At 62.4% G+C, this 21,038-nt stretch overlaps 3 protein-coding genes across 4 annotated transcripts; 1 reads left to right on the top strand and 2 right to left on the bottom strand.

The window, feature by feature from the left end:
• Positions 1-1,515: 1,515 nt before the first annotated feature.
• GLTP (glycolipid transfer protein) lies at positions 1,516-6,913 on the bottom strand. Its single transcript, XM_014075871.2, has 5 exons — positions 6,622-6,913; positions 3,199-3,260; positions 2,824-2,957; positions 2,552-2,702; positions 1,516-2,379 (listed from the first exon to the last, which is right to left on the bottom strand). Exons 1-5 carry the CDS (start codon positions 6,722-6,724, stop codon positions 2,197-2,199), a joined length of 633 nt encoding a protein of 210 aa, XP_013931346.2. The 5' UTR covers positions 6,725-6,913; the 3' UTR covers positions 1,516-2,196.
• A 983-nt stretch (positions 6,914-7,896) lies between these two features.
• TCHP (trichoplein keratin filament binding) lies at positions 7,897-10,957 on the top strand. The gene is made up of 11 exons (XM_087703463.1): positions 7,897-8,095; positions 8,196-8,406; positions 8,503-8,559; positions 8,666-8,734; positions 8,821-8,994; positions 9,169-9,281; positions 9,751-9,817; positions 9,961-10,133; positions 10,349-10,430; positions 10,522-10,707; positions 10,796-10,957. Exons 1-11 carry the CDS (start codon positions 7,902-7,904, stop codon positions 10,955-10,957), a joined length of 1,488 nt encoding a protein of 495 aa, XP_087559589.1. The 5' UTR covers positions 7,897-7,901.
• Positions 10,958-12,508: 1,551 nt separating this feature from the next.
• Positions 12,509-20,570, bottom strand: GIT2 (GIT ArfGAP 2). 2 transcript variants are annotated; one of them, XM_014075847.2, is made up of 19 exons: positions 20,412-20,570; positions 20,030-20,163; positions 19,407-19,519; positions 19,099-19,204; positions 18,859-18,945; positions 18,445-18,575; positions 18,173-18,267; positions 18,008-18,053; positions 17,749-17,800; positions 17,454-17,526; positions 17,166-17,263; positions 16,724-16,835; positions 16,294-16,436; positions 15,906-16,055; positions 14,457-14,690; positions 13,991-14,073; positions 13,657-13,821; positions 13,511-13,574; positions 12,509-13,418 (listed from the first exon to the last, which is right to left on the bottom strand). In XM_014075847.2, exons 1-19 carry the CDS (start codon positions 20,461-20,463, stop codon positions 13,206-13,208), a joined length of 2,151 nt encoding a protein of 716 aa, XP_013931322.2. In that variant the 5' UTR covers positions 20,464-20,570; the 3' UTR covers positions 12,509-13,205. The 2 variants fall into 2 exon arrangements, with proteins under 2 accessions (XP_013931322.2, XP_013931324.2); XM_014075849.2 differs by having other exon boundaries at positions 17,749-17,797.
• Between the last annotated feature and the right edge of the window lie 468 nt (positions 20,571-21,038).

The following is a 21,038-nucleotide window of genomic DNA, read 5'->3' as shown; positions in this document are numbered from 1 at the left end:
GAAGGCTCGCCTGCAGGTGGGGAGGGGAGGGGGGGATGAGGCTGCCTTCCTCTTCCTGTAAATGTTTGGAAAAGTTTTGTGCACACGCCCAGCTCTTAACTGCCTGTTAAACCTGGCAAAAATCTCTTCTTTATTGCCAAGGTGGAGCCCAGGTGGGACTAGAAAGCGCCTTTTAATAGCTTGACGGTTTTCTCTCCAGTCACCGTGAGAGGCACAACAGAGGGGGTTTCTTCCCGCTTTCCTTCCTGCAAGCAGGTGGGCAGAAAACTGGCAAGGGATTGTGAAGAACCCCCAGGGAGTAAGAGTTGCAACACTGAAGGAGGGAGAGAGGGGGGGGGGTCTTTTAAAACCATCCTCTGTGGGGAGGAAAGGATTCTGGCAGGCCGAGATTGTTGTGGGGGAACTGCAACCCCTCCCCCTTCTTCCTCTGGGCTCCTTGGGTGAAGGGCCACCTTCCCTCCCTGACTGTAGAAGCCCATTCCGAGTCTCAGGGCCTACTGGCTCGCCCCTCCCTCCCTCCCTCTGGCCGGGCTACTGGCTTTAGACGGAGCAGCCAAGGGCTTAGAGTTATGCTGGACTTAGGAATTTTTCCGGCCAGCCTGGACAGGCCTGGCTTGCACCCCTGACCCAGGGACGACAGGAGTGCCAAGGAGCTGATGGGGAAGAGGCGCGGGGGGGGGGGGGGCAGAGGCTGGAGTTCAGTGGGTTGGAGATCCTGCAGTGGGGAGAGGAATATGACTGAGGACTGTTCTGAGTCCCCAGGACTCAGCCTCCCCCCCCCACATGGCCCACTCATCCCCAAAGGGATCCTCCCCTCCCTTATAAACTTTCTCCTTCTGCAAACTTGGGGGGGCTGTATCTACTGACCCAGTGTTTCTCAACCTTGGCAACTTGAAGATGTCCGGACTTCAACTCCCAGAATTCCCCAGCAGTGGTTAGGACAGTGTTTCTCAACCTTGTCAACTTGAAGATGTCTGGACTTCAACTCCCAGAATTCCCCAGCCAGCATTCGCTGGCTGGGGAATTCTGGGAGTTGAAGTCCGGACATCTTCAAGTTGCTAAGGTTGAGAAACACTGTACTGACCCCTCCCTCCCTCCCTCCCTCCCTGGCCTTCCCACCCCCACCAAGTCTCTGCTGGTTCATCTGTGAGGAAAGGCTGCCCCCTGCTGGTGTGATGCAGCAAATGCCAGTTTCTGAAAAATCCCAACTGGGAGTCCAGTTGCCCTGGTAAGTGAGGGTGGTGGGCAAACCCCCACCCCACGACCCATCCCAAGATGCCCACCGTCTACTGGGTGCAACAGGACCAGCCGAGAAGGTCCTTCTCCCTTCAGGAGTTCCAAATAAGGACATGGGCTACCAGGCTGCCCTAAAAGGTCTTTTCAAAATAGTTTGGGTGCATTAAGCAGTATGTACCCACATATGCCCCCACACTCAACCCCCATAATCCCCAGCCAGCGTGGCTCACTGCCCCTCCCCCCTGGTTCTTCTTTGGGAAAACCAAAATAAACTGCGCGTCTCTCTCATAAAATTTTAATTCAACTCACGAGTTTCCTAAAACCATCCACACGGAAGGCATCAAGCAGTAGCAACACCATGAAGGCTGGGCATCATTTTTATGCCCCCAGAAAATGACAGCGAGTTTTAAAGCTGGAGTCGGTTCCCGGAAGAAATCCCTTGTGCAAAGAGGCCTCGTGGCTGTTCACCCCAAGAGCCACCCCGAAAAGTCCCTGAGCTCCGGTCGCTCTTGTCAGGTGAGGCAGGGGAGTTAAAGGGCCACCCAGGGGGAGGCAAGGGAAGCCCACCACGGCCCCAATGCCAGTTAGTTGCCTCCTGAGGGGTGAAGCTCCCCTGGTTTGCATGCCCTCCTGGCACGGCTTCTGGGGTGTTGGGGCACTAGCCAGTCCTGGGGCGCAACTGGGGTCCATGGGGTGCTGCCCAAAGCTCAGAGGAAGACGGGTTCCCCCTGGCAGGCAGCCCCAGTCAGCAGGGCAGGGCTGCTGCCTCCCCCCTTGTGTCCCTAGAAGGAGAAAGGCCACTAGAGAAAGGCCACAAAAGAGCACCAAAGCCCATCAGCCTGGGCCAGTCTTCGGTCTAGGCGGAGGGCTGGAAGGCACTTGCTGGGCTGCAGAGCGGAGGGAGGGAGGGAGGGGAGGCGAAGGAGTGGGCCCAGGCTGGCAGAGGAGGGGAGGGCCTGGTCAAGCTTTGTAGCTCAGCTCCGCGTTCATTTTGGCGTACATCTCGTAGATGGTGTCCAGGATGGGCGTCGCCTTGGACAAGAACTGGTGGATCTTCTCAAAGGTCTCTTCCTCCTTGACCTCCTTGCCTTTCTCCAGGGCCTTCAGCAGGTCCGACTTGTAGGGGAGGGCGTAGACGGAGCCCTGGGGAGGGAAGCCGGTCAGTCTCTGCCTTGCAAAGATCCCACCCGCAGGACCAGAGTCCAGTCCTAAAGGCCCCCAAAGCCTTGGAAGGAAGGGGGAGTCTGGGGTCTTGCCCTCCTCCCCCAGGTTCCCCCAGCCTCCCCCCCCGGCCCCTTCCCACTTGGGGGCTCACCAGGAAGAGCTTCTGCAACAGCCAGCCGTGGTACTTCCTCAGGGCCACCTCGTAGGCCTTGAGGGCGTTCACACGGATGAGGTTGGGGTTCTCCTTGTCCTGCTCCCCGTCGCAGAGGCTCTGCAGGAGGGTCTGCATGAACCTCAGTCCCCTGGGAGGGGGAGAAAAGCTTCTGAGAGGCTGCCAGCGCCCTCCCCCCTGGAGCTGGGGCCCCGTGAGGCCCTCCAGCCGCCCCTCGGGAGCAGAGGCAGCTTTGCGGTCACCCCCCTCACCTCTTCAGCCACATGAGGGCCAAGGTGGCCCCCACTTTCGGCCAGGCTGACCCGTGCATTTCCTTCTCTGCTTCCAAGATGTTCTGAAGGGTTTTGAACTTGGTTGGGTTTGATTCATAAACCGCCCGTATTTTCTGAAAGTGACACAAAAGAGAATCGGACGTTGGACCCAGCTGGTGGGGGAGGGAGGTTAGCAGCCCCCCTGATCCTGCTTCTTATGGGGCTGAAGCTCCGTGCTTGGCAAAGGGCTGTCTCCTCATGAGCTGGGCCACAAACAATCCAGGGTGGGTGGATGCCAGCCGGGGCCTGATCCCAGCTCAACCCCAGCGGCCCCTTTCCTCAGAGCCTCGGGGGGGGGGCACTGCCCTTCCCTACCTTAATGTTCCCGGAGAGGTCCGCCTTCACTGGGGCGTAGACAAGCGGGGTGCCCAGGCAGTCTGCAGAGGAGAGAGAGCAAAGGTGTTGTAATATAGTTGCAGAGCCACGCTGAACCACACAGGAGAAAACAAACTCCTAAAGCCCCATAACATCCTGATAGTGCATAACATAACATCCTGAGATGTGCCCTACCAATGACGCCCAGGATTTGACCATATATAGACAGAACTTCCCTGAGCAGCAGATTAGAAATTGTACTTTTACAGGCTGTCTTTACCCACATGCTGATTGCTCCTCCTGTCTTTGTCCTATCTCAATAAAAGGGGCTACCAGACCCCCAATCTGGGTCGCTCCATCCCGAGAAAGATCGTGTCTTGTCTTTTCTCAACATTGGCCTAATGGGCGAACCACTGGAACGTTACACAAAGGTCTGGATTCAGCAGCAGTGGGGCCCCCATCTGGCCTGCCAAGGGGTGCCCAGGAGTGGGGGTGCCACTTCAAACAGAAAAAGGGCAGGAGGGAGGAGGAACTGCCCCACCCACCCCCTGGAATACTCTGGAGCCAAGGAGCCTCTTCAGAGGGCCAGGGATGAAATCTGGGATGCTGGGAGGATTTAATTCAGCTGCGGAAAGGCATTTCACCACAGCTGGGCAATGCATCCTCCGGGCGAAACTGGGGAAGCGGTGTTTGGGGGTGGGCTAGATGGCCTTTAAGAGCTCATCCCTCCCTCTTGCACTCCCCTAGGCTTAACCTACACTGCAAGGATGTTGTGAGAAACAGAGGATGGAGCCACAAGAAGGAAAGCCTCTGGGCCAGAACGTGTGTTGAGGAAGAGGCTTGAGATGGGCTACTTTGGAGACAGTTTATCAGGCACACAAACATTGTATCATTCATGCAAGTTGACAGATTTCAGAGGACGGTTTGCAACAGCGCAAGTTGTGGCTTTGGTGGATTCATTGTCGCCGTGTTGCCATGCAGGGGCCACACAATGGCTGGAATGAAACGGAAGAACTTCCCAGGCCAAAGACGGAGAGTCCCAAGGAGGCCGCTCAAAGTTTGCTTCATGGAAGGCGATGGAAGCAGGGGATGTGTGTGTGTGTGTGTGTGTGTGTTGGGGGGCAGCGCTTCCCGAATGCCAAGCGAACCAGCAAGAAGCCAGGAGATTTTCAGAGCTGGTTTGGGGGGCATGGAGAAGAACGTTGCGGCTGCAATCTCTGGAGGGAGGGAGGGAGGGAGCTCTGGGGAAGGCTGTTTCACCACACGGCCCCAGGGCCACGGCTGCCTCTTCCTCCAGATCCCACAGCAGCCCAGTTGTTCCTGTTCTTCTTGTTCCCCCTGGCTTTCTGGAATGGCTGAGCACCGCCTCCTTCCCACACCCGGTGCCGCCCCCCCCCCCCCCCCCCCGTCTGGGGGCTGGGACCTCAGCCATCAAGCTCATCCGGAGGCTCTGGGGCTCAGGCCCTGCACAGCAGCGCGAAGGCGTCCGAGTGACGCAATCCGCCCCCCTGAGGATTCCACAAGGGAGAAGGGAGAGGCTGGCACACCCAGCAGGCCCTGCGCGCTTTTCCCACTCGGGGGTGGGGGGGGGAGATGAGCAGCCAGCGAGTCTGGCCTGGGGAAGCAGCAGGCGGAGCAGCCAACACTTGTCTCCAGCCGTCCCCAGCAGAAAAGGCTGCTTTCAAGATCGCTCAGCCGTTATCAGGGGTGGCAAAGCCCCCCCCCAGTGGGCGCCCAGGTTTCAAGTCCAAGGGAGCAACCTTCACTGGGGCAGCTTTGTGGGAGGAGGGCTCACCTGAGAAGCCCAAAAGGGATGAGGGCCAGCTTGCTAGTCAGAGTCACTCACCCGTTATGCCCAGGGGAACAAGAAGAACGGGAAGAACTGGGCTGCTGTGGGATCTGGGGGAACAGCCAAATCCTTGGCTCCACACAAACTCCTTGCTGTCTTGTGGGGCCACTGGAGCCCCCAGAAAAGCCTTAAAGGGGCCCCTAGTGAAGGGGCTCAATCTAAGGTGGCCCGGAATGACCAGCCATTGTGTAATCTCAGTGCCCAGTCTTCCCTAGTAGGCTGCCCCTATCCATGGAGGGTCCATTTTTCCATGGGGGGGGGGCCGTTGCAGGGAAGGGAGAAATCCACCGTCTCCCCCCTTCGCTTCCCCCACAGGATCCTCAGAGCGCCCTGCCCCCCCCCCCTGAGTTCCAGGTACTTTGTCCCTCTAAGGAAGAGAGTTATATCTCCCCCTGAACTAAGGTAAACCTGGCAAGGGCTCAGTTGACCCCCTTGGGCGCCATAAGGCCACCCAGACCCCCGGCTAGTGTTTTGAGGTGAAGAGCCCCTCCCCCCCTCCCCCCAGGCCCTCTTGGAAGGCGTCCCGAGTGAAAGGGCTTCATCTGGCCTTTGCAGACTTTTGTGGTTGTGTGGAAAGCAGAGAAGGACAGCAGGAGAGCTGGCAGAATTTCTCCAGGTGTCAGTTACCTCCCTTATGAAAGCTGTTCCTTAGCCATCTCTTTTCCACAAGCCTCTTGGCTGCCTCCCCCTTGCTTTGGGGTTCAGCTCTGCCAGGGAGCAAGATGCCCCTGGGGGGGGCTGGGGGGGGGCTGATGGGGGTAGTTGGGGAAAGAGATGGGGGAAAGACTTAACCCAGGGGCCCCTGAGCCTCGGGGGCAGGGGAGACCGTGTTAAATTTGAATTTCCTTTATTTGTATGCCGCCCTTTTCCCTGGGGGGACTCAGGGCGGCTCACAATTCAAAAAGGGAGGGGGGGGCAACCAAGGGCCCTCTGCACATGCCCCAAAGCCCAGACCTTCATGACAGACGGGGCTTAATTTGACTTTTATATATATATGCAGCCACAGCAGAGAGTAAAAGAGGAGTAAAGGAAAGGAAAAACTGAATGGGGGGAGGGGACTCAGCCCTTCCGCTTATTTGAGAATTAAAGTCTCGGGTTCACATTGTCTGCCAAGGCTGCGTCTCCCTTCAGCCCAGCTGGCAGCTTCTGCCCCCTTTCGGCCCGCTGGCCCACCTGGAAAGAGCGGCCGCTTTGCCTCTGCCGGGGAAAGCGAGCGGGGATGGGGACTTGCGACTCCGAGGGGGACCCGGGGACGGAGGGGTTCAAAGGGCGCTTGGAAAGTGGCCCCCGAGGGGCTCCAGCTTGGCAGGGGCTCAGCGCCTGGACTGCAAAACCAATCATGCGCAGCCCTCTGGAACAGGAGCGCAGAGACCACGGGGTGGCCGAACCGGTGTCGGGTGGCTGATCCCCTCCTCTCCCGGCCCCCCGTCGCCCCCCGCCCGCAGCCGCGACCTCTCCCCTGCAGGGCTGTTGTGGGGACTTGACAGGCGTCCCTCCCTCCCTTCTCCGTTCGGAGCCCGCTAAGCCGGCCGGCCGGGGCGCCTCCCTGCCGGGACTGCGGGGCGGCCACTCACCGAAGAAGGGCGGCAGGTGCGTGACGGCCTCCAGGAAGGGCTCCGTGTCGATCTGCTTGTCGGCCGGCAGCGTCCGGAACTCGTACTCCAGCAGCAGCGCCATGGCGACAGTTCAGCCGTCCCACCGGGCCAGGCGGCAGGACTCCCGGCGTCGGGGTGGAGCCGGACATCGCCGCCCTCGAGGGAGGCGGGCCGCCACTCAGCCTCCTCCCGCAGAGGGCAGGCGAGCCGCCCGGCACAGGGCCAGCCTACCGGCAAGGGCGCGCGCGGGCGGGCAACAGCGGAGGGGAGCTTCGGTCCGCCCAGGGCGCCGCCTCGCCCGCCCTCGGCTCGCTTGATGCTCCCCTGCCCGGGGCGGGCTGGGCTCCCCTTGGGCGAAAAGCGGGGCGCCAGGATCCCGGAGAGCCCGCTTCCTCTGACCATGTGCAGAGCGCTTGTGCGCTGCCCGCGCCTCTACGGCTCAGGGGAAGGTCCGGAGCGGCGGCCAAACCTTCCGGGTCCCCCAGCCCAGCTGCGGACGATGGGTGCGGCAGTTCGGTTGGCCGCTCCGAAGCTCCGCCGGGAAGGAGGGGCGCCTCTGCCTCTTGCAGGTGCCCCCGCGGCGGAGGCTCCGGCCGAAGAGAAGCGCCTCGGGGCCCGCGGGCATCGCTCCTTCCACACCGCCCAGCCCCCCGGTCGGATTTGCAGCCGCTCCCCATACAGGATCCGCGGCACTGACCTCGGGGTGCCCCGGGCCCAAAGGCCGGCCTGGGCTGCCCTGCAAGGCTGTTGTGAAGCTTTGCCCGGGAGTTTCAAAAGGGAACGGAAGCCCCTGGCTGCGAGAGGATCCCGCCGGGCGCTGCTGCTTCCCCTCCGCCTCCGCCTCCTCCTCCTCGGCGGCGTCTCCGTCGATCCAGGGAGCGGAGGGGAAGATGCGGTTGGTTCCGAAGAACGTACCCGGAAGCCGCCTGCGATGAGACCCGGAGGCCCCCTCTCCATTTTCTTAGCTCTTTAAGCCAGCAGCTCAGCTCCGCCCCCTTGCGCGATACAGGGCCTCTTGTCCCTGGGCGGCCCCTGTAGAGGGACGGGAAGTGCTGCCATGGAGACGCCTGGCGGCACCGGAAGGAGCTGGACCGTTAGGCGTTCGCTCGCAGGCGGCGAGGCTCGCATCGAAGGCGGCGAGCGCGGAGGCTTCGGAGCGCCGGAACTGTCCCGTGGCGGGTGACGTCAGGACGCGCGACCGGGCCTCGGGGTGACCTCACCGCGCCCCGTCTCCCCGGACAGTATCCCCCTCCGCCGCCATGGCCGTGCCCGCCGCCCCGCCGTTCTGGGGCAGCCGCCGCCGCTTCGGCCCGGAGCAGCAGCTGGTGCGGCGGCGAGAGCAGGAGGCCCGCCTGCGCCAGCAGTGGGAGCTGCACAGCCGCGCCTTCCAGCAGTCCGGGCTGCTCAGCCGCAAACAGGCCGAGTGGAGCTCCCGCCGCTCCTTCCAGCAGAGGTCAGCGGGGGTCGGGGGTCTTTGGGGCCCGAGAGGCCTCGGGGGCCGCCAGGAGGACCCTCCCCCTCCCTCCCTCCCTTCTCTCTCTCTCCGCCCGCAGCATGGAGGCGCACGGCCGGGAGCGGCTGGCGGCGGAGGCGGCGGAGAGCCTGGAGCGGCGGCGGCTGCGGTTGCGGGAGCTGCTGTGGCGGGAGCGCGAAGACCTGGCGGCCGAGCTGCGCGGGTTGCGGATCGGCGGGGAGGCCGAGCTGGAGGAGAAGCGGCAGCGGAGCCAGGAGCTGCGCTCGGCCAGGGAAGAGCGGCGGAAGCAGGTCCGGCCTCCTTGGGGGGGGGGGACGGGGTGGCTCTCTTGGGCAGCCCCCCAGGTGGGCGACGGGGCCCTGACTGGCGTTTCTTCCCGGTTGCAGGTGGCGGAGGACCGTCTCTACGACTGCTGGAGGAAGAGCAGCGCCAAGCTCCGCGAGGTGGGAAGCCTTTGGGCTGGGGGGGCAGAAAGGAAGGGTCCCGCCGAGGGCAGAGTGGGAGCCCATCGGGGCCTGAGCGTGATTCGGTGTCTCTGCTGCACTCCAGGTGGGCTCGGAGCTGCAGAGGAAGCAGGTGGTGGAGGCCTGGGGGGACCAGCTGGCGCTGAAGCAACAGGTAGGCGCACCTGCCACGCCCTCCTCTCCTGCCCAGAAGGCGGCCGGACGGAGCTTCACGCTTGCCTTGCTTTCCTCCCCATTGAGCGAGAAGCAGCGGACCAGGAAGAGAAAGCCCGCTCCGAGAACCAGTACGAGAGAGCCCGCAGGGAGGCCCTGGAGCGGCTGGAGCAGGAACACCAGCGCAGGAAGCGGGAGGAGGAGAAGCAGGCTGAGATGCTGCGGCAGCAGATGGCGGAGCTCCAGCTGAGGGACGTGGAGGTGCGCGAAGGGCGGGTCCTCTGCGAGCCCACAGAGCGGTCCCGTCAAGGGGGAGGGCAGCCTGCAGATGACGTTTCTGTTAGGATTCGCTTGCCCTCCTTCGGCCCCTTCTGGCTTTTGGGGGGGATGGGGAGGAGTGGGGAGAGGGTCAGAGAGAATTATTCCCCTTGTCAGGCCACCAAGCTGAAGGAGGAGGAAGAGAGCCTGCTGAAGCAGCATTGGGAGCTGCAAGCCCTGGAAGCGGAGCGGAAGCTGAAGGAGGAGCAGCGGAAGAAGGTGGAGCTCGGGTAGGTCATGATGGGGGTGGGGGGAGCTTCTCTCCAGATGCTCTGGGAGGGGGGGGAGGATTGTCCAGCTGTGGGATTTCTCTGCCCAGACGTGGAGTTTCCGGGAGATGCATTGAGGGCTTGTCTAAGTCAGTGTTTCTCAACCTTGGCAACTTGAAGATGTCTGGACTTCCAACTCCCAGAATTCCCCAGCCAGCGAATGCTGGCTGGGGAATTCTGGGAGTTGAAGTCCAGACATCTTCAAGTTGCCAAGGTTGAGAAACACTGGTCTAGGAGGCTGCACTGAGAACACGAGGGGGTTAATTGGGAGAGGGAGCCGCTCTCCCCCCCCCCCACTCTGTCCTTCCAGACTTCCATTATGATCTTGTCGGAGCTGCTGCTGGGCCCAGCTGGCTGTGCTGTTTGCAGAGTCTTGGGGGCTCCTCTCAGTTCTTGGGGTTGCCTATTTTGTGCCCCCGTCTTTCCCCAGGCGCTTCCTGAAGCACCAGGTCCAGGCCCAGCTGAGGAAACGGGCTCAGCAGGTCCAGCAGGAGTTGGTAAGCTTCTCTCCCAGAGCAGGAGGGGGTCTGGAAGGGTCCTGCCTGCAGGAGTCGTTCCCCCCCCCCAAAGATGTGGGGTGCAGTGGCCCTTCCCTGTGGGGCACAAGCCGCGGTGGCTTCCTGTGGCTCTGTGATTCCAGGAGGAGGACAGGCGGATCCTCCTGGCCCTGTCCGAGAAGCGCGAGAAGGACCAGCGCCTGCAATCCACCCGGCGGGAAGAAGCCGTGGCTGCAGTGGCCTGGATGAAGGAGGTCATTGAAGAGCAGCTGCAGCTGGAAAGGGAACGAGAGGCGGAGCTGGAGACCATCTTCAGGTGAGGGAGGGGGCAGAGGCGGAAGGGTCAAGCCGGGAACCAGCATCCTCACCTCCGAGGCCTCTGGGGTTGGGCGAAATGTGTATGTGGGGGGGAGGGCAGAGGTGGTGGGTCTCTCAGCCTTTGGCTGCAGGGAAGGCTGTGGTGGGGATGGGCGCTGCCTGTTGCTGAGCAGTGGGCATCTCCCTTGTCCTTTCTTTCCCTCGCCCTCCCAGGGAGGAAGCCAGGCAGGTTTGGGAGAAGCGAGAGGAAGAGTGGGGGAGAGAGCGGAAGGCCCGGGACAGGCTCATGGCAGAGGTGAGAGCAGGACCTCCGGGGGGGGGGGGGGAGGGGGAAGCAAGGAGGGGGGTGGTCTCTGCTCAGCCGTCCCTCCTGTGGCTTCCAACAGGTCCTGGCTGAGAGGGAGCAGCAGATCCAGCAGAAGATGGAGCGCAACAGGCACGCCCAGCAGGAGTCCGTCAGGTGCCGGGAGCAGCTGATCCAGCGCCTGGAAGAGGCCAGGCAGCTGACCCAGCGGGAACATGAGGTGGCGCTAGAGCGGAAAACTGCCCGCAAGGAGGAGCTGCAGGCCCAGGTGGGGCTCCCTTGCCCAGGGGGGGGGGGGGCTGGCTGGGCAGTGGGGGGAGGTTGAGAGGTGCCATGCTGACCTTCTCCTCCTTCAGCTCACGGAGCGGCAGCGGCAGCAACAGGAGGAGCTCCAGCACCAGCAGGAGGCGGCCACAGAGGCCCGGGCGCAAGAGGAGCAGCACCAGCAGCTGGAGGAGCTGGAGGCCAGGCGCATGGTGGAGGCGGGATACCGCAACAAGGTGGGAGCTGTCGTCTAGAGCAGTGTTTCTCAACCTTGGCGACTTTCAGTCCTTTGGACTTCAACTCCCAGAATCCCCCAGCCAGCATAGCTGGCTGGGGGAATTCTGGGAGTTGAAGTCCACAGGACTGAAAGTCGCCAAGGTTGAGAAACACTGGTCTAGAGGGCACCAGGACTGGCCGAGGGCTGCAGGCCAGATGGTGCTGCTCTGTGAAGACGGGTCTCAGGGCTGCCCTTCCGGGGTGGACACCCCCCCCCCCCAGTAGTCGTTCCCCAGGGGGAGGGATCCGATTTGACCGCTGACGGGTCAGACCTGACTGGTGACTGGCATCCTCCCTCTGCCCCCCTTCTAGTGCCACAGCTACCGCAAATCTGCCTGGAGCTAAAGAAGATTCTGGGTGGCCGAGAACCTCTTTGCCAGCTGCTTCCTGCTCTGCTGACCGTCTGCTTGGAGCTGGCAGGGATGCTAGGAGACTGAGAGGGGTGGGCTGGCTCCCCCAGAGTGGGCCTCTCGCCTCCCCCACCCCACCCCTCCCCAGGGTGCAGCTGCTACCCGGAGGCCGTTGGCCAAGGCAGGAGGGAAGATGATGGTGCTTGGAGGGTCAGTAAAGTGGTTTTTTTTCTTTCCCAATTGGTTTTCTCTGGCCTGGTGCTGACCGGAAAGGCTGATCAAAGATGGTTCTGCTTCTGTTCCACACGACCCCTCCCCCAAATAGCACAACGTCTTTGAAAAAGGGAGATGCAATGAAACACCGGCATTCAAAATCGGATGGCACTTGGTTTTTATACACGTGAGATTTACATATGCACACACTAGCAGGATATTTTTATACACACACACATACACACGCACACACACACACCACGGACTCTTCACTTAGTTGTGGCTTTAAAATGGAGGTGGGGAATCTGTCTCTACAGCCGCAAAGCAGCCGGCGCCCCCGTTCTCGCAGGGGGTCCTGAGCAAGCCAGGCCCGGGACAGCTGCTCTCTGGCTGCAGGCCAGTCCTCAGCCCATGACATGGATGGGGAAGGCCAGGCATCGTCTCGTCCTCCGGGGCTGATGCCTTTGGCCAAGCATCTGCCTCTACCCGGAAGCTTCCAACTAGGCCCAGGGGGGGGATGGCCAATAGGGAAGCCACCCCCGACCTTCCAACCCTTTACTTTCTCCCCCCCCCCCCCCAAAAAACACTTTTTGCATGGATCGGCCATTGTGCCTTGGCCGTGTGCTTTCTTCATACTTCGCACAGAGGCCTCCTAGGCCAGTGTTTCCCAACCTTGGTGACTTTAAGTCCTGTGGACTTCAACTCCCAGAATCCCCCAGCCAGCATAGCTGGCTGGGGAATTCTGGGAGTTGAAGTCCACAGGACTTAAAGTCACCAAGGTTGGGAAACACTGGCCTAGGCTGTAACAGACGTGGGCCACGAGAGGCCAAGGGCCTGGGGGAGGAGGGGAGGTCAGCACGAGGAGCTGCCTGAACAGCTGCCCCTCCCAACCACACTCAGCGCAGGGTCCCCTGTCCTGGCCAGGCCTTCCGCGTGCACTAAAGACCCTCATGCGTCCGTATCCCCAATGAAAGTGAAAAAAGGCGAAAGAGCAGATAAGGAGAGCTTTCCATATTGGGGAAGGCACAAGGCCTCCCAAGGCAGAGTTATTTTGCAAAAGCACTTTCCGGAAAGGCCAGCAGGAGGAGCCGCCGGGGGGGGGGGGGGGAGAGGATCCTGGCTCTTCCTCAAATGTTGGCCTATGGAGACGAGGGGCTGCCCCTCGGAGGGAGGGAGGGGGGGGCTGCTCCTTCCCCTTCCAAGTGGAGCCCCAGAAGGTCCTTTGGACCGTTCCCTGTATCTCGAGAGGTCGCCCTCTAGTGGTTCAATGGTGCCAAGCAACCGCCCAGCCGGATTATGGGGCAGGTCCCTGAATTCTGCTCTGGGCGTCCCGAGTTCCCAGCGGGTTACTAAAAAAGAGCGCAGGATTCGCACTCCCCTCCTCGCCACAGCAAAAAAAGTCCCGCAAGCTGGTGATGGGAGGGTTGACTCGAGAAGACTTCCAGCGCGCGCGCACTCAATGCCGGCAAACACGGAGCACCAAATAAGGCAGTGGATTTGGCAATCCTGGGGGAAAAGTCTTCTTAGAAAAACGACATGCAAAAAAGTTAATACTGAGTTTCCTTTAAAAAAAAAATGGCAACGCACCGCTTTAAATATTCCTGTAGAAAAGAGCTTCCCCTGGAAACCGGAGCCCAGTTTCCAAGGCGGCAGCAGAGGCTGCTCAGTTGGCGTTCTCTTTGGTGGTGATGGTGACCAGCTGCTTGGCAGCCTTGGCGATGTCGTAGGCGCACTGGATGACCTGCTGGGTGACCAGCTGGACGTCGGCTGTGGAGCAGGACTCGGGCGGGAGGGCCTTCACGCACTCGGAGTGCAGGCGGAAGGCGCTGGAGGTCAGCAGCCGCAGCGGGGTGCGCACCAGCTCCGACGGCGGCTTCTGGAACACAGCGAGGAAGGCGGGACGTTTTGGCCAACCCGGTTTCCCGTTTACGGACGGGCCTCCCTTCTTGCCAGAGGAGCCTTACTCACTTTGGGGAAGAGGGCTGCCATCTCCGTGACGGCCAGATGGATCCTCTCCGAGCAGGGGATGTAGCTGCAGAGGGCAGAGGAGGCAGGTGAGGGGAAGGGCCCTTCCTGTTCCCAGCCACCCCAAAGCGCAGGCTGCCAGGGCTCACCTCTCGTGCTTGCTCTCCTGGGCCGCCCTCAGCAGCTCCTGGATGTTCTTGGTGATCTGCTCCGTCTTCCGGATCACGTCCTCGGTGCTGGGGAAGCTGGGGTGGGCCTCGGGGTCCTTGCCCTCTGGCCCAAGGACGCTCCGCTGCCTGGCCTTCCTGATGAGCCTGTCAAAAGACACGTGCTGCAGCCCCAGACTGGCTCCCCTGCCCCCCGAATGACAGAGAAACCCTGGCTCTCTCTGGCTCAAGCCGGCACGTGAAGACCACAAGGGAGTCCTTCAGGTGCAGCCCAGAAACTGCCGAGGGTCCCGGACATTCAAGCGCCGGCCCTTACCCCGTCTCGTCCAGCTCCAGAGCAGGGCCGGTGTTGTCGTAATCCCCCTCGGGCAAGCTGCTCTGTTTCTCCAGCCGGGACATCTGGAAGGGAGAAGATGGAGGAGTCGCCACCCGCAGCCTCTTTCTGCCCTCACAGGCTCTTCCCCCAGAGGGACATGGCAGCCAGGTCCTGCCTCTTACCAAGCGTTCTCAAGGAGGCTGGGAAAAACACACGCCCGCCCCACGCCCACCAGAGAATCCCCAGATTTTGTGGCCTGGGGGAGGCTGGGGCCCAGACTTGGCAGGGGGCCTGGGAGCTGCCTGGGCTGGGGCAGCAAGGAAGAGAATGAGGCGGCTTTTCTACACAGAGAGCCCCCCAGCCCTGAATGGGGAAAGGAAACGCAGGTAGGGCCGAGCGCGAAGGAGCTTCAGCGGTTGCTGGAGAGAAAACAGGAGGCAGCCGGCAGGGCAGCTGTGTGACTCACATGGAAGAGCTGGAGCCGGGGCACGATGTGCTCCTCGGGGTAGGCGGCTTCGGTTAGCGGCAGGTAGGGCTTCTGGGTGGAGCCCGTCTCGTACATCGACATCGGCCGGCTGCTGCGCAAGGAGGGGCGCCGAATGGAAGGCACGTCTGCGTACTCGGAGCCAGCCGAAGCTGGGTGGGTGTTGGGGGTGGCCTGCCGCCGGAGGCTTGTGTTTTCGCTCTGCAGGCTCTGAAGCTGGAAGGAAACGTGGAATCGTCCCACCCGCTCAGTTTCTCAAGAGGGCCCCAGTCAGGACTCCCAGCCGAAGAGGGGGGAGCCTGGCAGCCGCCATCCTAGGACCGGGCGGGGCCCAGCAGCTCCCACGAGGTCTCCGAGAGACGGTGGCTTGAGCAACACGTCTTGAGCGAAGGACGCTCGGGTGGAAGAGCCAGGGGCCGGCTGCAAGCCCGGAGGGGAAGTGTGGAAATGCCGAAGCCACAGCCAGGGCGGGAGAGGAAGCGAGACGGAGCAACTGGCCAAAGCCCAGCAGCAGAAGGAACCTGGCCCACCACAGCCCCTTTCCCGGCAGGCCTTCAAGCGGAAGGGCCCAGGCAGGGAGGCCAGTGACTGGAGCTCCCAGCTGCCAAGAGGGCCCTGCTCTGCCCGTCCCTTTCACACACACACATCGTGACGAAGGCTTCGTATCCTTCAAAGAAACTGCCCTGGCAGAGGCCCCTTCCCACCAGCACGGCAGGAGGAATGGAAGCAACCCTGCCGAGGACGGAGGAGGGGAGCTCGGTCGCATTTCCCCCCTCCCAAAGGGACAACAGGATCCTCTTTCCCAAGGCGCAGATTCTTCCGTGGGTGTGGAATTGCAACTTGGGTGGGATTCTCGGTCCTGCTCCCCCCCTCAGCCCCCTCTCTGGATCTGAAATACATAAAACTACCCTCTAAAGCCAAGGTGGGCCATGCTTGCCTTCCCCCTGGCAAAGAGGATGGGGAGACCTGCCAGGGAGGCAGAGAGGAGGGCCTGAGGACAGACCCCAAAGGGCCGCCAAGGACCTCCCTGAAGTTCCCCATCTCAACGTTGGCCTTCCAGGGGAGGGGACCGGAGGGAGTACGGAGAGGCCGAGGAGGAGGGGGAAGAGCAGAGACGACTGTGGTACCAAAGTCAGGGGGAATCTGAACTCACATCCAGTTCCAAGCTAAATCACTCGCCAGCCCCCTAAACCTCGCCCTCTAGGTGGCTGGCATTTCCTTCCCCATCGTCCCCAGCCCGTAGAGCTCGGGACTGCACCCGCAAAGATGGGGGGGGTGCGTGGCCTGGAGGCAGCAGGGGGAAACCGCTGTCCTGGGTGGGCCGTCCTTGTCCCTGCACCGGAAAGAGACCCCCTGGGACTCTGCTCAAGCGGCCTGTGGCCGGACAGGCGCAACCCTGCGGAGCAGGCCGGGTGTGGAGTGCAGGGCTACCTTCTTCTGCATGGTCCTCAGCTCATCGCTCAAGTTGACGTTCACCTTCAAAAGCTGCTGGATTTTCGCCTCCGAAGCCACCAGGGCGTTTTTCACCTGCAGGTATTCCTGGGCAGTGATGGGGCCGTCAGACAGGTCGGAGTCCAGGCTCTGGAAGGAGCCCCCCCACCCACTTTTACAAGGCTTTCTCTAGCAGCACACACACACCCCCCCTGCTTAGAGGGAGGTGCCCCAAATGAGCCAAGGTTGCGTTCAGGAGGGTCAGAGACCTCAGGAAAAGAGGGACGACCCTCAGGATCCCTTCAGAGACGGCCTCGGCCTTCTCCTCCGAGTCCTTCCAGGCCCATAGCAAAAGGAAGCCCCCACCGAAGGCCTGGTCTCCACCCACCTTCTGCCGAGAGGCCTTCCCTGAACTGCTGTCCAGGTCGGCTTCTTCGTCGGAGGCAACACTGTCGTAGTCGGGCTGGTCAGCCTCGTGACCCCCAGGGCCAGGCTGGCTGTTGACGGCCTTGAGGATCAGCTCCACGTTTTCTGAGAGCAGAGAGAGAGAGAGAGATGCGTGCAGGGGGGGAGGGCTGGGAAAGCAGGAGGCCTTGGCAGAGGGAGCCATTCTGCCCTGGAGGCCTTTGGGGGCCTTCTCTCTCTCCTCCAGAACTGCTCCCGTGACTCCCGCCATCCCCCTCCCACGCAGCCTTCACTACTCCTCTGTCCCCCCCCCCGCTCCAGGCCATCGCGTTGGCCTCACCGTCTCCAAACCCATCGCGGGAGGGGGCCCCACCTGCCGCCTACTGGAGAGCCATCGCAAGAGCTGGGCTCACCTGTGGCACTTGGGACAGGGTTTCCCTGCTGCCTTCGCTTGGCATCCCCCAGGATGTCGATGACGAGCGTGGCGAACTCATGGGCATTGAAGCGGGCCAGCTTCTGCCTCCCCTGCGGAGACAAAGGAAGCTTTCAGCACTTCAGAGGCCTTGAGAGCAGCCCGGGGCTTTTGGGGGGGGGCTGCTTCTCCCCACAGAGATTGGAGGCTTCCCCCAAACTAGCCTCTCCTGGCAGCAGACTCCCCCTCCTTCCTTCTGAGCTCCAACCCCATTTCTAATGGCAACTTGGCATGGGAAGAAGAGTGGGCACCCAGTCCCTCCCCATCCCCGGATGGGCAAATGGACCGATGGATTCGCAAGGCCCAAATGGATGAGCGCTGCCATCTTTCAGCCGGGGGAGGGAAAGAGGGGCGCTTTGCCTCTCCTGGGACAAGATTCACACCTGGTTCCTGGTTGAGGAATACTCCGGGTTGACAGGAAGGAAAGGGACCACGGTTGTCTCCGTGACCAGGGTGCTGTGGTTCTGGGTCGCCAGCCACACTGTTGGTGCGGGCAGAGGGCGAGGTCAGGGCTGTGTAAGGCTCCCGGCCTTCCCCAAATCCCTCTCCCTCCCAAGCCCCCAGAAGAGCCCCCATTGCTCATCTGCGGTGGGGCTTCATTTTGGACCCCAGCACAGCAAGAGGGAGGGCTGGGGTGGGCCCTGGGGGGCAGCCCTGCCAGAGGGAAGCACCTGCGTCTGTCTCCCGCCTGTCCACCTCGTCGTAGACGTCCATGGCCAGCTCTTCGAACAGGTGATTGTTCAACTGAAGAGGGAGGGAAAGAGGGACGGTGAAGCTGGGCCTGCCGGAGTTCCTGGGGTTTGAGGCGGGGTCCTTGGCTGGGGGCTTCAACGGGAAACGCCTGCGGTTCTGAAGGCCTTCCTTTCCCAGGGCCGCAGGTGGGGCTCTCGGGAGGGAGGGGAGCTGGGGGGAAGGCGGCCTCTGCTGCCCACCTTGCAGCCAAGGTGGAGGGAGGAGCAGACTCACCAGCTGGAGCTTCTTCTTGGCTGCCTTGGCCAGCTCAGAGACGTCCAGGCTGCTGCGAGGAGAAAGAGCCCTTCAGAAGGGAGGCCAGAGCTGGGCAGGGGAGTGGAGGGAGCAGGGGTGGGTGCGGAGGAGACATCCGGCCGGCTTGCTCCCTCTTCCTGGAACTCCACATCCTGCTTTCCAACGGCTTTGTCCTCAGGCCCCTCCCAAGATGGAAGGGTGGGAGCCTCCCCCCACCCCACGTGGCCTAGTCCCTTACCTGTCTGCCATCTGAGGGATGATGAAGTGCTGCCGGCCTTTGTGGTCTGAAAAGGACAGGTCAAGAGAGCATCAGGGCAGGGAGGCAGGCAGCCTCCTCTGAAGCTCCAGCACGGAGGGGCAGAGGAAACCCAGAGGATTCCGCCAGCCCAGAGCATCCACTTACCTGGTTTCCTGCCACAGAGATAGAAAGCCAGCCGGTCGGTGAGCTCATACTGTATTTCCACCAAGCGCTCAGCCAGCTCAAGGTGGCCTCCTTGCCTAGTGGGAAAAGTGGGCAGAGGGGCACTCAGACTCCCCTGGGGCTCCCAGGAGGGTCTTCGTTGGACCCCCTTCTGCGGTTCTTCCCAAGGGAGCTCTATCCGGGGGGGAGGTCTCCATCCCCAGAAAGCCAGAAGGGCCCCCAGCCTGCCCGCCCCCTGGCGAAGGAGGGCCCACCTTGCATAATCCACTGGGGTCTTCCCGCAGGAGTCTGGGGTGCCAGGATCAGCTCCATACACAGCCAACAACTCTGCTTGCAGAATCTGCCCCGTCTTGGCAGCCACGTGAAGCGGGGTGTTCCCTTTTTCCTACGGGAGGGCCGAGAGGTTTAAAGGTTTATTGCACTTCTATGCCGCCCTATTCCCGGAGGAACTCAGGGCGGCTAACAAACCGAACGGGAGGGAATAACACAGACAAAAACAAGAAAAACGGGGGGAAAAAACCAGAAACAATTTAAAAACAATCAACAGCCACACAATTCGAGTGGGGATGGGAACTCAGAGAGAGAGAGGGGGGGAGGCTGGCTCAGCTGCAAGGCCTCCACCCCGCACCCGTTTCGGGCTGCAGAAAGACCCGCTGCCGTTCTCTCACCGGGTGGAAGAAGTTGGCCTGTGCTCCCAGCGAGAGAAGCCTCAAGCAGGTCTCCAGGTTCCCCGTCCTGACGCTGGAGTGGAGTTGCTGGAAGCAAAGGTGGGAGAGGCCTTGAGAGACCGCCTAAGCCTAGCGGGTCACGCATCGGCTGAAGCTGCACGCGAGGGCGCCTGGAAGAGCCGGACGCCTCGGGGCCCCCCTCCCTCCCTCCCTCCCACCACCTGCCCAGGGGGAACCTACCTTGCTGAGGTCTTTGGCAGTCACGCTGTCGTCGTCCCGGCACGGCAAGCGATGCACGAAGGCCAGCATCTGATATTTCGCCCGAATGAATTCCGCCTTGTTGGGGCTGCAGGAGGCGAACGAGAAAAAGGCTGCAGCACAAGAGCCTCCGGGAGGCCGAGGGGCCTCTCCTGCCAAGGACCCCAGAGGCAGAGGAGGAGGAGGGGGCAGGAACGGACCCCCACGAGAGATCAACTAAGCCAGGGACCGTGCGAGCAGGAGGCCGCCCTCTTGGGGCTCCTTCCGGCCCTGCTGCTCGCGCCACTTACTGCACTTTGTCCTGAGGGTTTGCTTTGCGCCGTCCGCTCATGACGGAGGCCGGGTCCAGCAGCGAATGCTCCCAGATGGAATTGGCGCCATTGTTGTACAAGGTTTCCACCATCTGCAAAAGAGGAGGCAAAGAAGCCCTGGAGGGTCTGCCGCTTCTCATCCTCCCCGGGGGGCTTCGCGGCTGGAGGAAGTCGCGCGCAGCGCTTTCTCTGAATACAAGCCACCGGTTGGCGTTTCGGAGAGAAAGCCTGCGCTGCTTCCTTCGCCAGCCCGAAACCCGAACCTCTCTACTTGTCAGTTTAAAGGCAGAATCTGTGTGGCTTAATAAAGGCCCCGGGTCTCACATTGCGACATAAAACCAATGACATTTCTTCATCCTCGGCTGGTTTGCGCCATGCCCAGAAACCCTTCAGCCGTCCGAAGCGCCTGTTGCTCATTGCAACAATTCCCCCACCCCCACCCAGAAGGCGCATCGGGAGGTTCGAGCCCCCCCTTCCCTTTCTCCGTCTCATGAAGCGACCCCCCCCAATCCCTCACCCAGGAGGGGGGCAGGGGAGCCAGATGGGGCCTCTGGCGTCACCCCCCTCCAGATGCGCCCTTCCGGGGGCGGAGGGGCCGGTACCTGCAGGAGCGTGGCGGGCCAGGGCGTGTGCTTCAGGTGCCGCACCTGGGAGATGTGGCGGCCGAGGCTGCGGTGGACGCTGCAGCACTCATCGCACAGCAGGACGCCGCGGTTGACGGAGGCCCAGCTGGGCTCTGCGGGGGGGAAGCCGGGAGGAGCGTCGGCGGCGGCCCCGGAGACCCCCGGGGGTTGGGAGGGGGCGCTAAGGGGTCCCCCCCGCCCAGGGACGCCCCGCCCCCCTTGGCTAGACGCCCCGCCCCGCGCCCCCGAGAGGCCCCGCCCCCGTGTCGGCCTCGGGGCGCTCTGCACAAGCTCAGAGGCCCCGATGTCCGGCATTGGCCGCGGGCGGGGCCCTTCTTCGCTACCCCCATCCGGGGCGTACCCGCGGCGCTGCAATCCGCGCAGACGTCGCTGCTCCGCAGCCGCTTGGCCATGGCGGGCAGGGAGGGCCGGGGGTCTCCGCCGATCGCAGGTCGCCCTCCGCCCGAGCAGCCTGCACGCGCACGCGCACGCCGCCGGCGCTCCTCGCCGCGCAAGCGGCGCCATTCGCCAAGAGGCTTCCGTACGTCGCGCGCGGAGGTGGGTGGGGCTGTGGACGCCATGCCGACGCCGGGCGAAGGGAGGCAGGCGCGGCCATCTCTAGGGCGGGCAAAACCGCCGCTCTCCAGGTCTCCCTTTAGAAAAGAAGCGACAAAGACGGCCGGAAAGAGCGGCGGGAGAAATTGGCCGCAGTTTCATCCTCAATCTCCCCCCCACGGAAGCCAGAAGGCCCCGCTTTTCCTTTTCCCCAGAGAAACGCCCCTTGCCAGTTGCCTGGTCGCCTCAGGACCCGCTTCGGTGGGTTGCCCTCGCTCAACATGGCCGCGAGTGGGAGGAGCCACGGCGCCCTTTCCCCATTGGCCCGCGGGGGGCGCGGGGGCGACGGCGCCCTTGGTCGACATGGCGGCCGCGCAAGGAGCGGGCCGGCCGCTGCCCTCACCCAAGATGGCCCGCCGGGCGTCACGGGCCG

This window comes from Thamnophis sirtalis, unplaced genomic scaffold (genome assembly GCF_051295495.1).
Source record: "Thamnophis sirtalis isolate CommonGarterSnake01/CBP01778 unplaced genomic scaffold, rThaSir2_p1.2 scaffold_2, whole genome shotgun sequence".
Taxonomy (NCBI): Eukaryota; Metazoa; Chordata; class Lepidosauria; order Squamata; family Natricidae; genus Thamnophis; species Thamnophis sirtalis.
Note: the sequence above shows the minus strand (reverse complement) of the source record. Positions and strands in the feature narration are given on the sequence as shown.

Coding starts and splice junctions, on each gene's coding strand:
- GLTP (XM_014075871.2), bottom strand. CDS start 6,724: ATGGCGCTGCTGCTGGAGTACGAGTTCCGGACGCTGCCGGCCGACAAG. Junction 3,261..6,621: donor GCACCTGCCGCCCTTCTTCG/GTGAGTGGCCGC, acceptor TCTCCTCTGCAG/ACTGCCTGGGCACCCCGCTT. Junction 2,380..2,551: donor TGTTGCAGAAGCTCTTCCTG/GTGAGCCCCCAA, acceptor TTCCCTCCCCAG/GGCTCCGTCTACGCCCTCCC.
- GIT2 (XM_014075847.2), bottom strand. CDS start 20,463: ATGGCCAAGCGGCTGCGGAGCAGCGACGTCTGCGCGGATTGCAGCGCC. Junction 20,164..20,411: donor CGCGGATTGCAGCGCCGCGG/GTACGCCCCGGA, acceptor TCCCCCCCGCAG/AGCCCAGCTGGGCCTCCGTC. Junction 17,801..18,007: donor ATCCCTCAGATGGCAGACAG/GTAAGGGACTAG, acceptor TTCTCCTCGCAG/CAGCCTGGACGTCTCTGAGC.
- TCHP (XM_087703463.1), top strand. CDS start 7,902: ATGGCCGTGCCCGCCGCCCCGCCGTTCTGGGGCAGCCGCCGCCGCTTC. Junction 8,407..8,502: donor GGGAAGAGCGGCGGAAGCAG/GTCCGGCCTCCT, acceptor TCCCGGTTGCAG/GTGGCGGAGGACCGTCTCTA. Junction 10,134..10,348: donor GAGCTGGAGACCATCTTCAG/GTGAGGGAGGGG, acceptor TCGCCCTCCCAG/GGAGGAAGCCAGGCAGGTTT.